Here is a 15929-nt window from a genome sequence, read left to right as displayed (position 1 = left end):
GTGGGGAGTGAGGGGCGAAGTGGGGACAGAGGGGTCTCGGGGCGTCTGAGGGAGGCTGTGGGCACGTCTGGAAGGATCGAAGGGGGTCCTTGGTTGCGTTCCAGGGCCAAGAGCAACCGGGAAATGAGGATATTGTGAGGGCTGTGATCTATGCAGGATCCCTTTTTTGGGAGCAATGGCCCTGTTCAAGGAGCGGTGGGCCTCTATAGGAACCCAGGGAGCTTCAAAGGGGCCACTGGAGCGGCGCAGCCATCAGGCTGAGCAGAGATCAGACAGCACCCCCCAACCAGCAACCCCCACCGGGCTCCTGCAAGGCCAAACCACGCTGTGGTCACCTAACAACGGCACTGATTTTTACTTTTATTTTACAAAGACATCATTTTACAGTGCAGTTTAAAAAACAAAAGACTTCACAAAAGCCTCTCAGAAGAGCAGATCCATCACATCCATCGTGCTCCTTCCAGGGGTCCCTTCACGGGGTCGGTGCGGTGGCACGGGGGGGTGCTGGGGCTGCCCTTTGGCTCCGCTCTGCAGACATGTGCTCCAGGCGCTCCGTGTAGAAACCATTGAAGTCCAACCTGTAGGACAAAGCACAGCAAGGAGTCAACCTGCCTTGCCCTGAGGCCCTGAGCAGGTCAACACGCTGCTGCAGCAGCACTGATAGCATCAGCCTATCTCCTTTGTAACCCAGGCAGTGTCTCAGGTGGCACAGAACTGCAGCCAGCACATCACACAGAAATTACTCTCCTCATCTGTCCAATAAGTTGTTCCAATACTTAAGGAATGGGCACAACATTTGAGTTGCGTGTTGCTTAACAATCTTGCAGGAATGGCAACAAATTGTTCCTTGATATTTTTCATGACTGAGGAAAACTGCCTCGACAGATGGAATTTATCGTCTGCTTTCACCAGCTCTATCAGCACTAATGAAGCCAAGACACCCAAGCACCCTCAGCATGCTGTGGGTTACAAGAGAAGATCAGCATATCCTACAATCTATTATCTCTCTCTTTCTCTCAATTATGTTATATTAGATGGCAACTGTCTTCATTCTGGTTCTTGGGTTCCTACTGCTACAGTGTCCAAGACTGGATCTGATAATTCCTGCAGACTGAACGAGACTAAATGTCATGTCTGGCCATTCTCCTTGGTGCTTCTGCTTCTTAAAATGCTATTGAGCAGCCCCTGGAAATGGAAGGACACATCCTGCTGTGTGTTGTGCTAACACACAGTATTTCAGATGAGAAAATGGGGATACCCGCTTTGTAACTCAAGGTCCATCTGTGCTGAAAACCTCAGTGAAGATTTGCATGGTCCTATGCAGTCCTCACTGGGTGACATGACAGTGACGCATAACCTGGCAGCATTAAGACACGGTATTTCTTCTTCAGCCCTTCTAGAAGTGGAACATGGGGGGGGGCAGAGGCCTCAGACCCTGCTCTGAAAACAGCCTGCTGCAGTTTTAGGTCACCATCCTTAGTGCAAACAGACAACGGAAGCATTTTGTCTTCTCGCATCCTGATGAATCAGCATCCTTCTCTATTCTTCAGAAGCAGGCAGAACTTCTGAAGAAAAGTCTGCAGCATACGGGAGCACTGCCTGCACAGCTTCTGCATGGGTCAACTCCCAGACATGGCACCAAGGACGTGGCATCAAATGGGATGCAACACCAGCCTCCATGGTACAGCACCATGAGAGAGAGCTTCAACCATCCTATGGAACAGCTATAAAACAGCGATCTTTGCTCTTGGGCTGAATCTCAGCCAAGAAAACCCCAGGCTCACCTATAGATGATGTTAAGCATGCTGTGCTCGCAGTCATTGGTGCTGTAAACACTCAACCGGTCCAACAGATCCAGCAGGTGCGTTGAGAAATTAGTATCAAACTTGTTGATTGTTGCTTCAAAGCCAGATGTCAGATGGAGGTTGTCGGCATGCTCCGCTAAAAGCTACCAAGACAAAGGATTTGTGTTTGTCAAGGAGATGCAACTATCCCATCCCTTATTCAATACCTGGCCAAAAATACTGTAATAAAACTGAATGGAAACTCAGGCCTTCCAATAACATGTTCAGAACAGCTGCAAGATCCTCAGTGGTTAAAAACCCTACAGCTAAGAACTGAAGAACAATTGCAGCGATTGCTGTGGGAGACAGGGTCCTCAAAGCAGACTTGAGAACACTATCAGTGCTTGACAGCGTGCCAGAAATACCCTCACATTCTGCTTTCAGGGCCAGAGGTGTGCTGGAAACCACAAAGGTTTATGTGTAAGAGGCAGGACAGCCATCCCAATCAAGCTGCAGCCCCAGGCAATATTTAGAGAGCCCATCAATGCACCCAGAGCCCCACCTTGTTAGTCAGCTTCTTCTTTGCATGCTCTTCAGCACGCTCTTCCTCTGTTGGTGGGCCCAGCATCGTGCCATGCTCTAGGCTGAGCCGGTCCATCTCGCTGTCCAGCTTCATGCTCTGGGTGAACCTCTGGAAAGGGCACAGGGTTGCGGACATGGTTAAAACCCATCTCCTCCACAATGGCAATGCATGAGGTTCATGCAACCCTCCTAGCCCTGCAGCTAGTTAATCCCCTGTTGGTGGGTGGGAAAAGAAGCTATTCCAGCTGTATTGAGAGCAAGAGAGGGGTCATGTTAAAAGAAGGGATCATTGTGGCTGCCTAGCACACAGAGCAGCTGGCATGATAAAAAGGGGAGAGTGTACATACCTGCATGCAGTTTGTGAACATGACACAGACAGACATCAGTTTGGAGAAGATTTTCAGCAGCTCAGGGTTGGTCAGCATGCAGTCCTTCAGGCAGTTGTCCAAAAAGCTCGTGTGGTGGCTCAGAACATCATCAATATTAGAAGCCTGTTGGAGGATATCACATTAATGAAGAACCAAACCAGGACACCGAAGCTCTAGACCAGCACTGCCAATGTATCTGCTCAACTCCCATCAGGATCAAAGCCTAAATAATCACACAGAACCCATTGGAGCCACTTGCTGTATAACACAGAGCAGGCAGCCTACGCCTCTGCCCTTCTTTTAGTTAACAGTGTCAAAGCAACCTCAGGTGCCATTTTTTCTCTGTTGTCTGGAACCTTCTAATCTGAATTGATTAAATCACATTTCAGAAGGCCTCTGTGGGCTTCTTTAATAACCTGTTCTGGCATGTCAGTTCCCATTCTTCTGGTGTCTTATTCTTCTGGTGCCAAGAATTACTTGGCTTAAAACAGGGAGGCAGGACACTCACTGGGAATGTGCTTCTCTCTGAGGTGATAAAGGCATCTCCTATGCCCATCAGGAGATAAAAACTGCTACCTGGAGCTTGTGCTGGAGCAAAGAGACATCACAAGGGTGGAAAAGTTCTCCAGCCTTGCCCAGTGCAGTGGAAATAGACCAGATCTGAAGAGGAAAACCCCTTTTTATAACAAATAGTCCTAACATGAAAAATAAAGTGCAAAGGTCTTTTCCTGCCTCAAAGGCCTCATCTTTGGCAGTTCCAAGAAAGAGAAAACACAGACGTGGCTCTTAAGTGAGCTGTACGTCAGCTAAGGAATCAGAGGAAGATGTCTGGACCTGCTTGTGATCTTTGCACCTCATTTCCTTCTTCCTTATCCAGTATTTTATTCTTGGCGATGTTCAGCAGAATGCTACAGGATGAAGAAAGTATGGAAGTCTGGGCACAGATGGGAAGGTTCACTAAAGGAAAGGGATACATGACTAACAAAGCAGAAAGGTGATGCAGAACAGCAGCACTGTTTGTAGTGTGATAAGAACAGTTCCTCCAATAAGACATTTAACAGTACCTAAAACAAGGCATCTTCTCCCTACACCAAATGTGGTAACATACAATTTCTGTTCTAACTTCTGTTCTAACTTCTGTTCTAACTTCGAGCACACGCACTCACCAATTTCAAGTTCTTCTCGAGAATGTGCCACGTTGGCTCCATCACTTCAAACATCATGTAATACTGGATATTCTGCACAAAATTCAGCATTCGCTGCCGCAGTGTGAAAGCACCAGCAAACCTAGGGGAGAAATCACACCCACACAACTTTGAGCTAGCAAATGCCACAGAGAACCAAGCCTGCACAGCCAAGCAAAGCAGAGCTAACTATTTCTGTCCTAGCAAATCCTCTGTTGCAGTCTGAGAGTGATTACAAAGTTATTGCAGAGCATCTCTGATTTAGTTCCATGTATGGAAATGACTTTCCCTTCAACTACAAGATTCAGAGTGTGGCACCTGCTGTGCACTAGACACAGTAATCTGATGGCATCCAAACGTAAATGGACAGTATTAAAGCCATGTTATCACTTTAACTAGTGAGATGTGTTTGCTAGCAGTGTGCACTACAGATCCCCCCCAGGTCTCTTCCACTAATCCTTATACAGTGTCAAGAGACCAAGAGCCCATGCTGGATGAGGTCAGTGTCAAGGTAGCTGAGGGTACCTTGTGAGAAGTGAGTGCTGTTGACAAGACAGAAGGTGTTTCCTTGCAGTGCCACAGGCCTGCCCTGTGCTTCATTGAGACCATCTGAGACTGAAGGTGGTGGGCATGGAACAGGCAGAGGTCACAACCCCAAGCTGCCAGCGCTCAATGAGTGTTCTCAGACATAAGGTTTGGATTTTGAGTAGTCCTGTGTGTGGAGCCAGGAGTTGGACTCAAAGATCCTCATGAGTCCCTTCCAATTCAGGACACCGTGTGTTCCTTACAATTCCTTTTCCAAACTTTGCGCCACCAAAGAGAAACAAGTCAAGCAGCCTGAAGATTATTCAGCAGACACTTCCTACTGCATCCTAAAATGTTCTGTCTGACCTCCCTCTGCCTGTCAGAAATTTGCAACGATATGTTCCATGTCAAAATAATCTGATTCATGCCACAATGCATCTAACTAGGGAGAAGGAAAAAAACAAAGCCTCAACAGAAAAAGAAGCCATACCATTTAGCTGAATGTAGGGAGAACTGCTTGGCTGTTTTATTGCTGATCCAAACGTTGCACAACTGTCTTTCCACGTGTTTGCAATAGAACATGTGTCTGAAAAGCATCTGGTATCTTGTCAGTGCTTTCCTGGAAAGAAAGGGGATTCAGATTAAGTTCTCTTCTGATTGACAGAATAAGCCATGAAGGCTGAAGCTACTTCAAGGGAGTCTTAACACAATATGCTCCATACACCTTCAGACACACACACACACCTTTGATGAAATAATTCTAACAGATGAATAAAAAACTAAAAGCATGTGTAATCATCCCAAAGGATTTCGTCCTTCACCAGGTACTTCATGAGCCTCTTTCTCTGACGCCCTCGATCAACCTGCAGAAAGATCACCTACATACAAGCTGGGACAGAGGTCTGAAAACCTACAGTTGTGTCCGTGCTGCACCAACGTTGCTATGACTGCCACAGTAATTCACCAGGATTTTCCAATAAGATAAACTGCAACCAAGCTATAGGCAGCACTGTCAGAAGCAGATGGGGATGCTTATTTATAGCCTCGGGGACTGGGTGCAGGTCTGTGCTCAGACACTTCAGCTGTAGGCGTCTACAGAGCTCCAGCCAATACAGTTTGTGAAACTGTACTTAGTATTTTCACTTCCATAGTTACCATCGAAGTTAATACACCCATTATGAACGAAAGAGACGTAATTTCACATACGTTGTGTCATTATGAAGGTTCCACTGTGTCAATTGATTATTTTACAGAAGTGAGGAGATACTGCTGGCATTTACCACCTAATGCTGCCTGACCCATTTGCCTGGCTCACAGTCTGCCAGTGCCCTGTTTCCGTGGAGAAGCAAGTCACTATAGAAAAACAAAGCATTCTGTTTATCCTAACTCAATTTAATGCAAAATGGCCCAGACGTTGCAGCATTTTGCTGTTTGGAAATGTAAACCTGTACAAAAGCTTCTGACCATTTTTGTTTGTTTTATGGTGGATGGATACCGTACCTGTTTATAATCAGGGACAGAGGCCACTTAACAATATAGTCAAAAGAAAATGCTTCCAGACCACTGAGAGTGAGCTCTGTGGGATCCGCACCTATAATGGCCTTTTCCTGTTTTGTTTCTATGGCCAATACTCTCAAGAGCTGCGTAATGAGGTCATGGGGCATCAAATCAATCTACAAAGAAAGAGCAGAAAAACAATGAAGCCACAGGGTACTCACAAGTACCAGGTAACAACAGTTTAGTGACAGAAGAGTTACAAATTGTCAGAGATAATCTCCAGTCATTACATCAACCTAGGGAGCAATGAGGAATGGCATCATCTGAACAGTGCTGAAGCAGACAGCAGAGCAGTGTTGCTGTGCAGTTTATGAAGTCATTTCAACCTCCCCAAGCACAGCTTGTGTGCTGGTTCACATTTGTTAAGGCTTTCAACCGAGCTGCAACAATCATTAGTAGTCAGAACTTATAATCAAGGATTTTCTTGTACTCCAAAATGGGCATCCAAGATTGAGAATGTGGGTGAGAGATACATTACTGCTTTCACCTCATCCTGATGCCACTCTAAAGCACTTTCTCTGTGCTCAGACATCAACAAGAAAACGCAGCCCCTTGCTGCATTGCTTCCCATTGCTACTGTCAATGAAATAAAGAGACTTCACCCAGAGAAGGTCTACAGAAATACAGTCATCAATTCTTCTCTTTTTCACTGCATTTTCAGCAGTTCCTCATAGGCACAGAGACCTCCTCAATACACAGCAAGCCTTTCGCTCATGCACTTTTTTACCTTTAAATCATCCTTGAAAGGGTCTGTGTTGGCTGTGCTCATTCGCAAGGCCAACTCAAGCAGTGCTTCTAGCCTAGTAGTTATAATGTCATCTACAGGCTTCTTAAGTTCCTCTTCTGTGAGATCCATGAAGTGAACAAAAAAGTCCCCTTGATCCATCAGGAAATAATGTTTTATAGATCTGCTCAAGAAAATGAAGATCACTGATTATTGTTTCCTAAAAAAACATGGTTTTTAACTTGCTTTTTTAACAGACAAAAATAACCTACTTGGAAACTATTTTTTTAATTTTTTTTTAATGTGTGCTGTCCCAGGAAAAGAGAGCTAACTTTAAAACCTGACATTTGCCATCAGAACCAACCTATCTAACACATATTTAACAAAACAAATCAAACCTTAGGTGAGCCACAAGCTCTTTCTCCTCCATTAGGAAATCCAGAAGCACTTTGCTAGCATAGTTGTATGCTTTTTCTATTTGTTCTACATACGCTCGCTCTTTTAACGTGTAGATGACCTCTTTAGCCACAGGGCAGGTAACATCACGTCCACATTCTCGCACAACGTTCAAGTATTTCCCTGAAAAGGAAACAGTGATCCATGTTTGCACCAATTGTATGTGCTGCCACAAGAGAAGCCTCCAAATCACTGTTGCCAAATGGAATATACAAATAGAAGGTATATTGTGAAATTATATTAGACTCCTCTTAAATCAGAAATGTAGCTTTACCTACCTGTGCTTAGTATTTTGTCAGCCATTTTCTGCAAGAAAGAGGGAATCTGCTGCTGAACAACAGTGTATCTTTGATCCCAATACTTGTCATTATAGTCCTCCTGAATCTTCTCCTTCTGCAACTCGTGTTCCTCCACCATAAACTCACTGGACAGTTAAAGCAGATATTTAGAAGCAAGAAGTGGTACAGTGGGGATTACTATTTTAACCTGTTCATATGGTCAGTGGGAATATGATATATCAGAAGTAATGTCCCATGAAGATATATTTCAATCAAGAACTGACATTAGCTTGTACTAAGACAAGCAGCATTTTGTGCTGTGCTTGTGCTAATCCGCAAACAATTTCATTCTATAGGGCTCAGGAATCGAGTCCAAATGTTATCTGGCTGTCAGGGAACAGGTGCTTTCTCACCAACAGAATGGCATTCTTTTAAGCTATTTTATCTTCATTTTTTCCCTCTTTGCGTTCTGAAAATGTGGGCAACAGGAATACTGCATAAAGACAGAAAATGCTTTAAATGATTTTATCAATGCCAAGAAACTTTAGAGAGCATTGTTAGCTCTAATCAGATAGTCATCATGCTAGTGGACTACATTAACACAGATCCATTGAGCTATGAGAATAGGATCCTATGAGAACAAAGCTCACCCCTGTCCTGATGAGGGTGCGGATGTGAGAAGGGAACGCAAAGAGAGACACAAGAAGGCAGGCATTTCCAAACTTTTTCATCTTGTTTTCAATCTGTAACTCTTCTTTACCTGTATGGATCATTAATGATGCCTCGATATATCCATTTTTCCAGAATCTCAAAATAGGGCACACAAGCTGCCTTGGTTAGATACAAACACAGCTCCTGGGCCTGGTTGTCTCCCGTGTAGTTGAAAGTCTTATCGTGGAGTAAGCTCAGGGTTGACCCTCCCATACACTCACCCTTATCCACAGAAGTAGCTGAAATTAAAAAAATACAGATGTAAGACACACAAGATTCTTCATTTAGATACACAGATCCAGGAGATCATGGAGACAGCAAAGTGCAAGGTTTTACACTCGGGCCAGAGAAATCCCAGGCATATATACAGACTGGAAGGAGCAGTCCTTGAGAGCAGCCCTGCAGAGAAAGACCTGGGGGTCCTGATGCATGACAAACTGAACATGGACCAGCAGTGTGCTCCTGCAGCTCTGAAAGCAAATGGTATCCTGGGCTCCATCAGAAGTGGGACAGCCAGCAGGGACAGGGGGGTGATTGTGCCTCTCTACTTTGCCCTTGTAAGGCCCCATCTGCAGTACCGCATCCAGGTCTGGAGCAAAGCTACTGAGGAAACAATACAAGGAAGTGAGAAAACGAAGCTATTGAAATGGTAATAATGAAAAGGCTGCAATCCACTTCACTTCTGTATGAGTGGTTATCTGACAGGAGGCATTCCTGTGGGATGTGCATGCCACATATGTCCTCACATGGGTTATACTGTGCCTCTTCATATAGCACAATACTTTTATTCTGAGGTACAGTGACAATGGGCATGATTCACAGAACCTACTGCTCTCAAAAATGGCAGAGGTCTGACAAGTACAATCTTTCTCTAAGTCCTTCTAATTTAATACAACAAAATGAAAATGACATATGCCCTGCCTGTATTTAGTTTGTCTAGTTTTCAGAAGCCACTGTCATGCACCTGTCTAAACATAATGACTGAATTTTTTACACTTACCAAGCGAAGAAAGAATCTCTAGAGTCCTCATCGTGGGCTGGATATAAAACCAGAGCTTCTGCAGTGAGAGAAGTCCCTGTCTCTGAAGATGTTCCAGCTGGGTAATCAGTATCATGTATTCCTTTATCAGAGTCCGCATAGCAGCAGCGAGCGCATGATTTACCTGTCCATACTCAAAGGAAGACTTCTCCTCTACAAACCTATAAGAGGTGAAATGGAATCTCTCTTAGACAAGGTAATTTCCAACATTTTCAGGAATTTTAATTTCAGGACACTACAGAAGCACAAGAGTAGACACTGTATTGGAAAACATCAGTTTTCAGCTAAGTTTTACATTCAACATCTGCTCTCTGGCCCCTGCCTACCTGTCACCGCCACACTTAGTATAGAAAGCTGTGGGAAAACATTTCCTCTTGATTTGAAGGGGATCTATAATTACTTGCAAATCCACTATAAAAAAAGCAAGTGCCAGTATTTTCAAGGCAGGCTAAAGATACTGGACAAATCACTTCCTGAAAATGCTTTAGGCAAGCCACAGTAAGCAGACATTTTAACTTTGCCTGTACCAACTCAGTTGGACAAAGCAAAGGAAAGGTGAAGGAAAATGCCAGCACAAACATACGTAGCCAAAGCCATTTCAAATAAATAACTGCTCTTTATTTTATATCCCTATAGGTTTAAATCTAGCTTGGACATCATCATCTGCAAAATGACAGATTCCATGTTCTGCAGCTTGATGCTTGAAGGAAAATATCCCCCACTGGGAGGAAATGACAGCTCTGTACCTGGTGACAGCAGAGTAACTTGCTGCTACAGGAAGAATTCTGGTCACCAGCTCTTTGATGGACAAGTCCAAATTTGGATCGACTAAAAATGTTCGGTTCTGCCTGCCAACAAGAGGCTGTGCTGTGATGTATCTTCCATCCACACCAATCAAAACATACAGCAAGTCCTCCACAATCATGGATTCTTGGGATGCTAATGGCAGAGTACCTGTTTTCAAAGAGACAACAGAAAAGAACATAACCAGAACATGCTGCAGTACGTCCAGATCTTCCATTCATGATGAAGCCTAAAAGGATGACATACTTCTCAAAGAGAACAAAGGAAGATTATACAAAGCTGAACCAAGATACAGGGAAATAAAACTGAGTTACAGTCAAGTCCAAAATCTTAAACCTTGCTGTCCAGGAAAACAGAAGCCTTTGCTCATCATTTAAACCCAAAGCAAATCAAGTGGACAGAGATAAGCATCCATCAACCATGGCCAAGAGAACATCACTTGCACTGTTTGCTCTTCCACCCAAATAGGCTCAGTTACCCTGGATCTGAGTTCCAGTCTTGCCAACATGCTTAAAATCCCCATGAAGCTTCACAAACCATTTGACAATGGGGAAACACTCAAGAATGAAACTACTTGTGATCACTGCTTTCATGTGTCCCTTAGACCAGGTACAAATCCATGGCAGGTGGAAGCTACAGGATTCCTGCAGGTGCATCTACCTTCTTAGGGAAGATTTCAAGGAGGCAACTTTTGCTTTCATCCTAGTTCTGACAGAATCTGAATGGTGCTTTGGAACAAGTACAAAATGTATCACATTAACATCATTTTCACTGTGTATCACATACCTATAGGTACCGTTACGTCAGTGCTTAGAGCAGTGCCTATTAAAAAATCACCAATAAGCGCAGGCCTCTCATACACCCAGGATGGAAGAACAGGAACAGGTTGGCCTGAATTCTTCTTGTTTTGCTTATCTCGGAGCATTTTTCGTGTAAGCTCAAGGGGCTGTTGAGAAAAAAAAAGAAAAAGAGAGAAGAATGAAGAAGGAGAAACTGACTGTAAGCCGATAATTTGAGAATAGAAAGTGGAATAATTGATATTTCAGTAGAACAAGTGTAGGTGTACTCTCTCGATTTCGTTCAGGCTACTGGTCTCAGTGCTGCAGAGGTGAATTTTATATAGTTGGCCATCTTCTTATTGGCAGATGCATCACATAATGCCTTGTCATACCCCTCCCATCAACCTTGGTGCTGTGGCATACACAAAGGAGCAAAACTGGGATGCTTACAAGCTCCAGTCACCTTATTAGTTTGCAAACTCCACCATATAAAAGCCAACAAATTAATTCCAGAAGAAGAAAGCAGCAACATCTTATCCAAGGAGCACTTGCAAACAGGCTAATGACCACCTCTGAAATCAGCTTCCGCACACTGCCCGTGGAGTAGCTGCACATGAAATGCCATCAAGATAATACACCAGTGGAAAATGACATTGGTTTTGCTCTGATTGTGAAGGAAGTGAGCTTTTACAAGACCATAACAGTCTCCATTCATGGCTCTGGATCTCTGTCAGTAAAATAATTATGGTGAAAGACTAATTTTCAGCTGGAGAGGTGATGTATAACCTACATAATTGCCAAAAGCGCCATGCTTTCCATAGCTGCCAAAAGGGGACATGCTTATGAAAGCCATTTCTTAAGCTCCACATGTATGTGAAATGGGATCTGCAGAGGGTCATTTTATTTTCTTCTCATTGAAGGTCACTATGCCCCAGTGAGAACTGCTGTGGGCTAAACTCGCCTGACCTTACCTGACTTCAATAAAAAGGCCACTTTTTGGAATAACAGCACAATGATTTAATATAATTTGACTAGCACCATTCTGAGAGCAGATTTAGATGGATAGTAATATCTGCAGTTCCCCTAGATGTCAAAAGTTAAGAGCACAGCTACATACCAACAGCTGGGAAAGATCTCACATGTAAGGTGAGGGGCAGTACCTGCTGTGCGCTGGAGTTGGCTGTGACGGTGCCAAGCTGCTTGCGCAGCTCCTCAAGTTCCTGCAGAGAAATCTTGGAAGTAGATGAGGGGATGGAGAAATTTGTGCTGCCACCAGCTGCCACGTTTGCTGTGAGTTCCGCCCTTTCTTTAGCATTTTGTTGCAAATACTGGAGTGTCTGTATACACACAAAAGAAATTTTGTGAGCACTGGTCAGCACACACTGCAGCAAAGCTGTATTCCAATGAATATTATCATCTGACAGCGTGCATATTTAAAACCACTGCATTGTTGCTACTACCAAGGAGTTATAACATGCTCAGTTCTAACACAGAAACAAACCTCTTTGTCTTCTGTGAGCTTTGAGAGCAGGTACACCAAAGAATCTAAATGTCTTGTATTCTTAGACTTCAGTTCATCGTATTTCTTTAAAAAGTCTTCAGGAGTTCTAGAAAACTCTGCTATTTTTACCTGTAAAAGACCACGGGAATATTTAATGTTTAAGGTAGATTATCATTCCAGCATTCCAGAGCAGAGCATTGTGCAAGGAGGGCAACAAGGTGCAGGCCACTGCTGCCAGCAAAGTGCTTCAGGGAATAGGTCTTGGACTGAACAATGCGGCACTGGCCTCGCACTGATAATTAAGATGGACTGATTTGGAATGTATCGTTCCTTCTGAGTTCTTCTTAATACCCAACCTGAACTTCCCCTGTCACAACTTAAAGCCATTACTTCAACCTTTTGCTGTTATCTGGGTGCAGAAACCAACACCTACCTTCCCAGAACCTCCTTTCAGGGAGCTATAGAGCAGTAAAGTCTCCCCTGAGCCTCCTTGAGGCTAAATAATCTCATATCCCTCAGCTGCTACCATAAGACTTGTGCTCCAGACCCCTCACAGCACTGTTGCCTTACACTACAAGGGCATCCATGTTTTTCTTGTAGTGAAGGTTCCAAAACTGAACACAGCATTAAGGTGCAGCCTCAGTGTCAACTACAGAGGGACAGTTCCCTCCCTGATCCTGCCCACTACACTGTTTCTGATACAAGTCAGGGTGCCACCGGCCTTCATGGTCACCTACGCTGGCTCATGTTCAGCTGATGGATGGATAACTCCACAAGGGACCGATGCAATGCCACCACTCTGGCCCACCTTAGCACTGTGCGCAGACACGGAGGTGGTGACGTAGGGCGTGCGGTTCTTCTGCAGCAGGTCGATGTACACCTCGGCCCCCTCACCCCCGTGCACACGCAGCAGGCTGAGCAGCTCGTTGACATCGTGGTGGATGCGGAACTCACTCATGGCGTGAATGAAATCCAACCTAACATTGGATACAGGAAGAAAGGCAGTGAGCTACGTTAGTGCTTTGGTGTAAGCACAAGAATAACGCTGCACTATAAGCCCATAGGGTGTGCTGGATGGGCACAAAGAAACTTATGGGAGTTGTAAGACAAGCCCCTCACCCTGCACGCTACTGCCCTGCTACAGACCAGGCCTAAGCGTGGGCAGCAGCACTTCTTTGCCTTCCAGACACTATGGGAGGCCTCAGTGTGGAGCGCCGACCCGACCGGCTGCATTCAGCGCGGCCTGCTGTCCGGATCGGAACCACAGCGTTACAAACGACGACACCGGGCTGGTTCTAAGCGGCTCCCCGCACACAGAACCCAGAGCAGACGCACAGAACGCAGCCAGCCGTCCCACACCCCGCCGTCCCGCGGCTCCTCTCCATCCCCATCCCGCTCCATCCCTCCTACCCGCCCGGAAGCCGCCGCCGTTGCCGCAGGAAGTGCTACGGGCGCCTGCGCGGCCCGGTCCGGGCCGATGCTGCTCTCCGTTCTCCGCCGCCGCCTGCGGGACCGCCCGCCGCTGCCCCCCGCCCCGCCGCCCGCCTCGGCCCCGCCGCGGGCTCCCTTCGCCTTCTGCCCGCGCCGCCTGCGCCTGGACCCGCAGCACCCCCTGCTCGAGGTGAGGCCGAGCCAAGCGGGGCGGGCGGCCCGTTGGCCGGGCTGCTCCATGACTGCCATGTCCCCCCGCTGCAGGATGGAGACGTGCACAGACACCTGTACCTGCGGGAGGCTCTCACGGGCCGCGCCGAGGAGGCGGAGAGGCCCAGGTGAGCTGCATGGGACAAGAGATGAGCCCCCACCGAGACCCTGCCCTGCACACGGAGCTGCTGGGCCCCCCTGTGTATTCACAGGGACCTGAGCATCTGGGGCAGAGCCTTATAATAAAGCTTAAACGTATAATATACTACACGCTGAGGATGCACTAATGTGCTGTCCTTCCCTTACAGGGTGTCTGAGTTCTGCTGTCACATCTCCGGTTGCTCCCAGGTGTTCGATACACTTGAGGGCTATGAGCACCATTACAACGTGCTGCACCGCAACGTCTGCTCCTTCTGCAGGCGGTCGTTCCCTTCAGGGCACCTTCTGGACATCCACATCTCCGAGTGGCACGACTCACTCTTCCAGATCATGGCTGAGAAGCAGAATATGGTGAGGGCATGGCCCCAGCCCCTGCTGCCACACGGACTGGCTGTTCACCCTTCCCAGGGGGTGTTTTCTTTCCTTTCTTTCAGTACAAGTGCTTGGTAGAAGGCTGTGCAGAGAAGTTCAAGAGCAGCAAAGACAGGAAGGATCACTTGGTCACTGCTCACTTATACCCTGCTGACTTCCGATTTGATAGACCAAAGAAAGTGAAGAGGTAACCGCAGAATGGCAGCAGCACAGCTGCTTTGTCCATGCTCAAGTGATGTGCTTCTCTGCTGTCCCATTCCTTTCTAGAGTCCTCTAAAATCCCTTTCATTTTCTTTGCTCCTTGCTCGCGTTTCAGCTGCTGAGAATGGATGTCACGTTTTCTTTCTGCAGTGGTACCAAGCATGTGGGCTGTCCCCCAGATGATGGGAGCATGCTGATGGATGTCAGCATGGAGACCTCGGAGCAGCTCCAGACGGACCATATGGAAGTACCCATGGAGAGCACAGAGCCTGCAGCCAGCCCTTCAGTACCAGAGAAACGCCTCTATAAATCCAGGTCTGAGACAAACGCCTGCACAGGCAAAAGTTTCTGATCAAAAGGTCACTGAGGCAGCACCTGAATCATTTATTGATCACTTTAATGGCCTCTAAGAACGTCATGTTCTTTCTTGAACTACCCCATTTGGCAAAGGGATGCTTGTACTTTGAGTTTGAGATGCCAGCGTGGTCCATCCAACAGAAACCTGCCCCTCTATTTGCCCATGGGGCCACACCTTTGCACTTGCAGCTTGTATCTTGGAGAGATTAGTCCAGTTTGTATTTGTATCATGTTCCCCAAAAGATTACTGTTTTACCTCCAACACCATTGCCTTGCATTCCTGGGCTAAGTCAGCTTGGTCTTTTAAAGCATGACCGGTGCTGCTAGTTGACTATCAGCAGGACTTCTGCTGATAACAGAGGGCAAAGATCTCACAAATGCATGTTAACTGGTGTCTGTGTTCCAGGATCCCATCCACAATCTGCTTTGGACAGGGCGCTACCCGAGGATTTAAAGGCCCACGTAAGAAGGTCTAAATGTCAGCACAGCAGACTTGCGCAAGACCAGAAGGCACCAGCAATTGTTATCAAAGTCACTGCATCCAAGCAGGAGTGTTTGCCGTTGCCTGCAATGGTCTGCTCTGCAATGGGATGTGAAAAGGAGAAAAGAGGGGTGGTGCAAAGCAAAGCACAGAGCTCACAGCTCCCTGTCCCTGTGGTCCCCTTACAACTGTGACATTCAGCAAATGGTCCATAAAGTAAAACAATGGAATCACAGGAGGCTGTTGGTATGGCATTTATCCAAGAAGCTGAGGGTTTGTAATTGCTTCGTCCCCATCCTCACCAGGAGGAACAAAGGCTAAAAAAGGCCTTGAAAAGTCCTTTCACTGTTTATTTCAGCTGACCTATGTAACTTCCCTGGTGTTGAGGACTAAGTTTGTAGACTTACAGCCCTCAGCAGCTTCTGA

At 46.2% G+C, this 15929-nt stretch overlaps 2 protein-coding genes across 5 annotated transcripts; one reads left to right on the top strand and one right to left on the bottom strand.

Moving 5' to 3' along the window:
• Positions 1–352: 352 nt before the first annotated feature.
• Positions 353–13729, bottom strand: TUBGCP2 (tubulin gamma complex component 2). 3 transcript variants are annotated; one of them, XR_014948482.1, is made up of 18 exons: positions 13412–13727; positions 13101–13269; positions 12293–12421; positions 11952–12128; positions 10799–10958; positions 9955–10162; positions 9170–9369; positions 8219–8408; positions 7459–7604; positions 7123–7303; positions 6728–6908; positions 5944–6116; positions 4934–5062; positions 3901–4021; positions 2714–2857; positions 2347–2611; positions 1785–1948; positions 353–578 (listed from the first exon to the last, which is right to left on the bottom strand). XR_014948482.1 is itself a non-coding variant. In XM_015866169.2 (18 exons), exons 2-18 carry the CDS (start codon positions 13248–13250, stop codon positions 473–475), a joined length of 2688 nt encoding a protein of 895 aa, XP_015721655.1. In that variant the 5' UTR covers positions 13251–13269; positions 13703–13729; the 3' UTR covers positions 353–472. The 3 variants fall into 3 exon arrangements, 2 of the variants coding, with proteins under 2 accessions (XP_015721655.1, XP_015721654.1); XM_015866169.2 differs by having other exon boundaries at positions 2347–2475; positions 13703–13729; XM_015866168.2 differs by having other exon boundaries at positions 2347–2475.
• A 10-nt stretch (positions 13730–13739) lies between these two features.
• ZNF511 (zinc finger protein 511) lies at positions 13740–15738 on the top strand. 2 transcript variants are annotated; one of them, XR_014948486.1, is made up of 6 exons: positions 13740–13913; positions 13988–14061; positions 14242–14443; positions 14501–14651; positions 14816–14980; positions 15429–15738. XR_014948486.1 is itself a non-coding variant. In XM_015866186.3 (6 exons), the coding sequence occupies exons 1-6, from the start codon at positions 13770–13772 to the stop codon at positions 15496–15498; spliced, it is 780 nt and encodes a 259-aa protein (XP_015721672.2). In that variant the 5' UTR covers positions 13740–13769; the 3' UTR covers positions 15499–15738. The 2 variants fall into 2 exon arrangements, 1 of the variants encoding a protein (XP_015721672.2); XM_015866186.3 differs by having other exon boundaries at positions 14527–14651.
• The last annotated feature ends 191 nt before the right edge of the window (positions 15739–15929 follow it).

The sequence above is a fragment of the Coturnix japonica genome, chromosome 8 (genome assembly GCF_054131305.1).
Source record: "Coturnix japonica strain WE chromosome 8, WE-NBRP24, whole genome shotgun sequence".
NCBI classification, from domain to species: Eukaryota; Metazoa; Chordata; class Aves; order Galliformes; family Phasianidae; genus Coturnix; species Coturnix japonica.
Note: the sequence above shows the minus strand (reverse complement) of the source record. Positions and strands in the feature narration are given on the sequence as shown.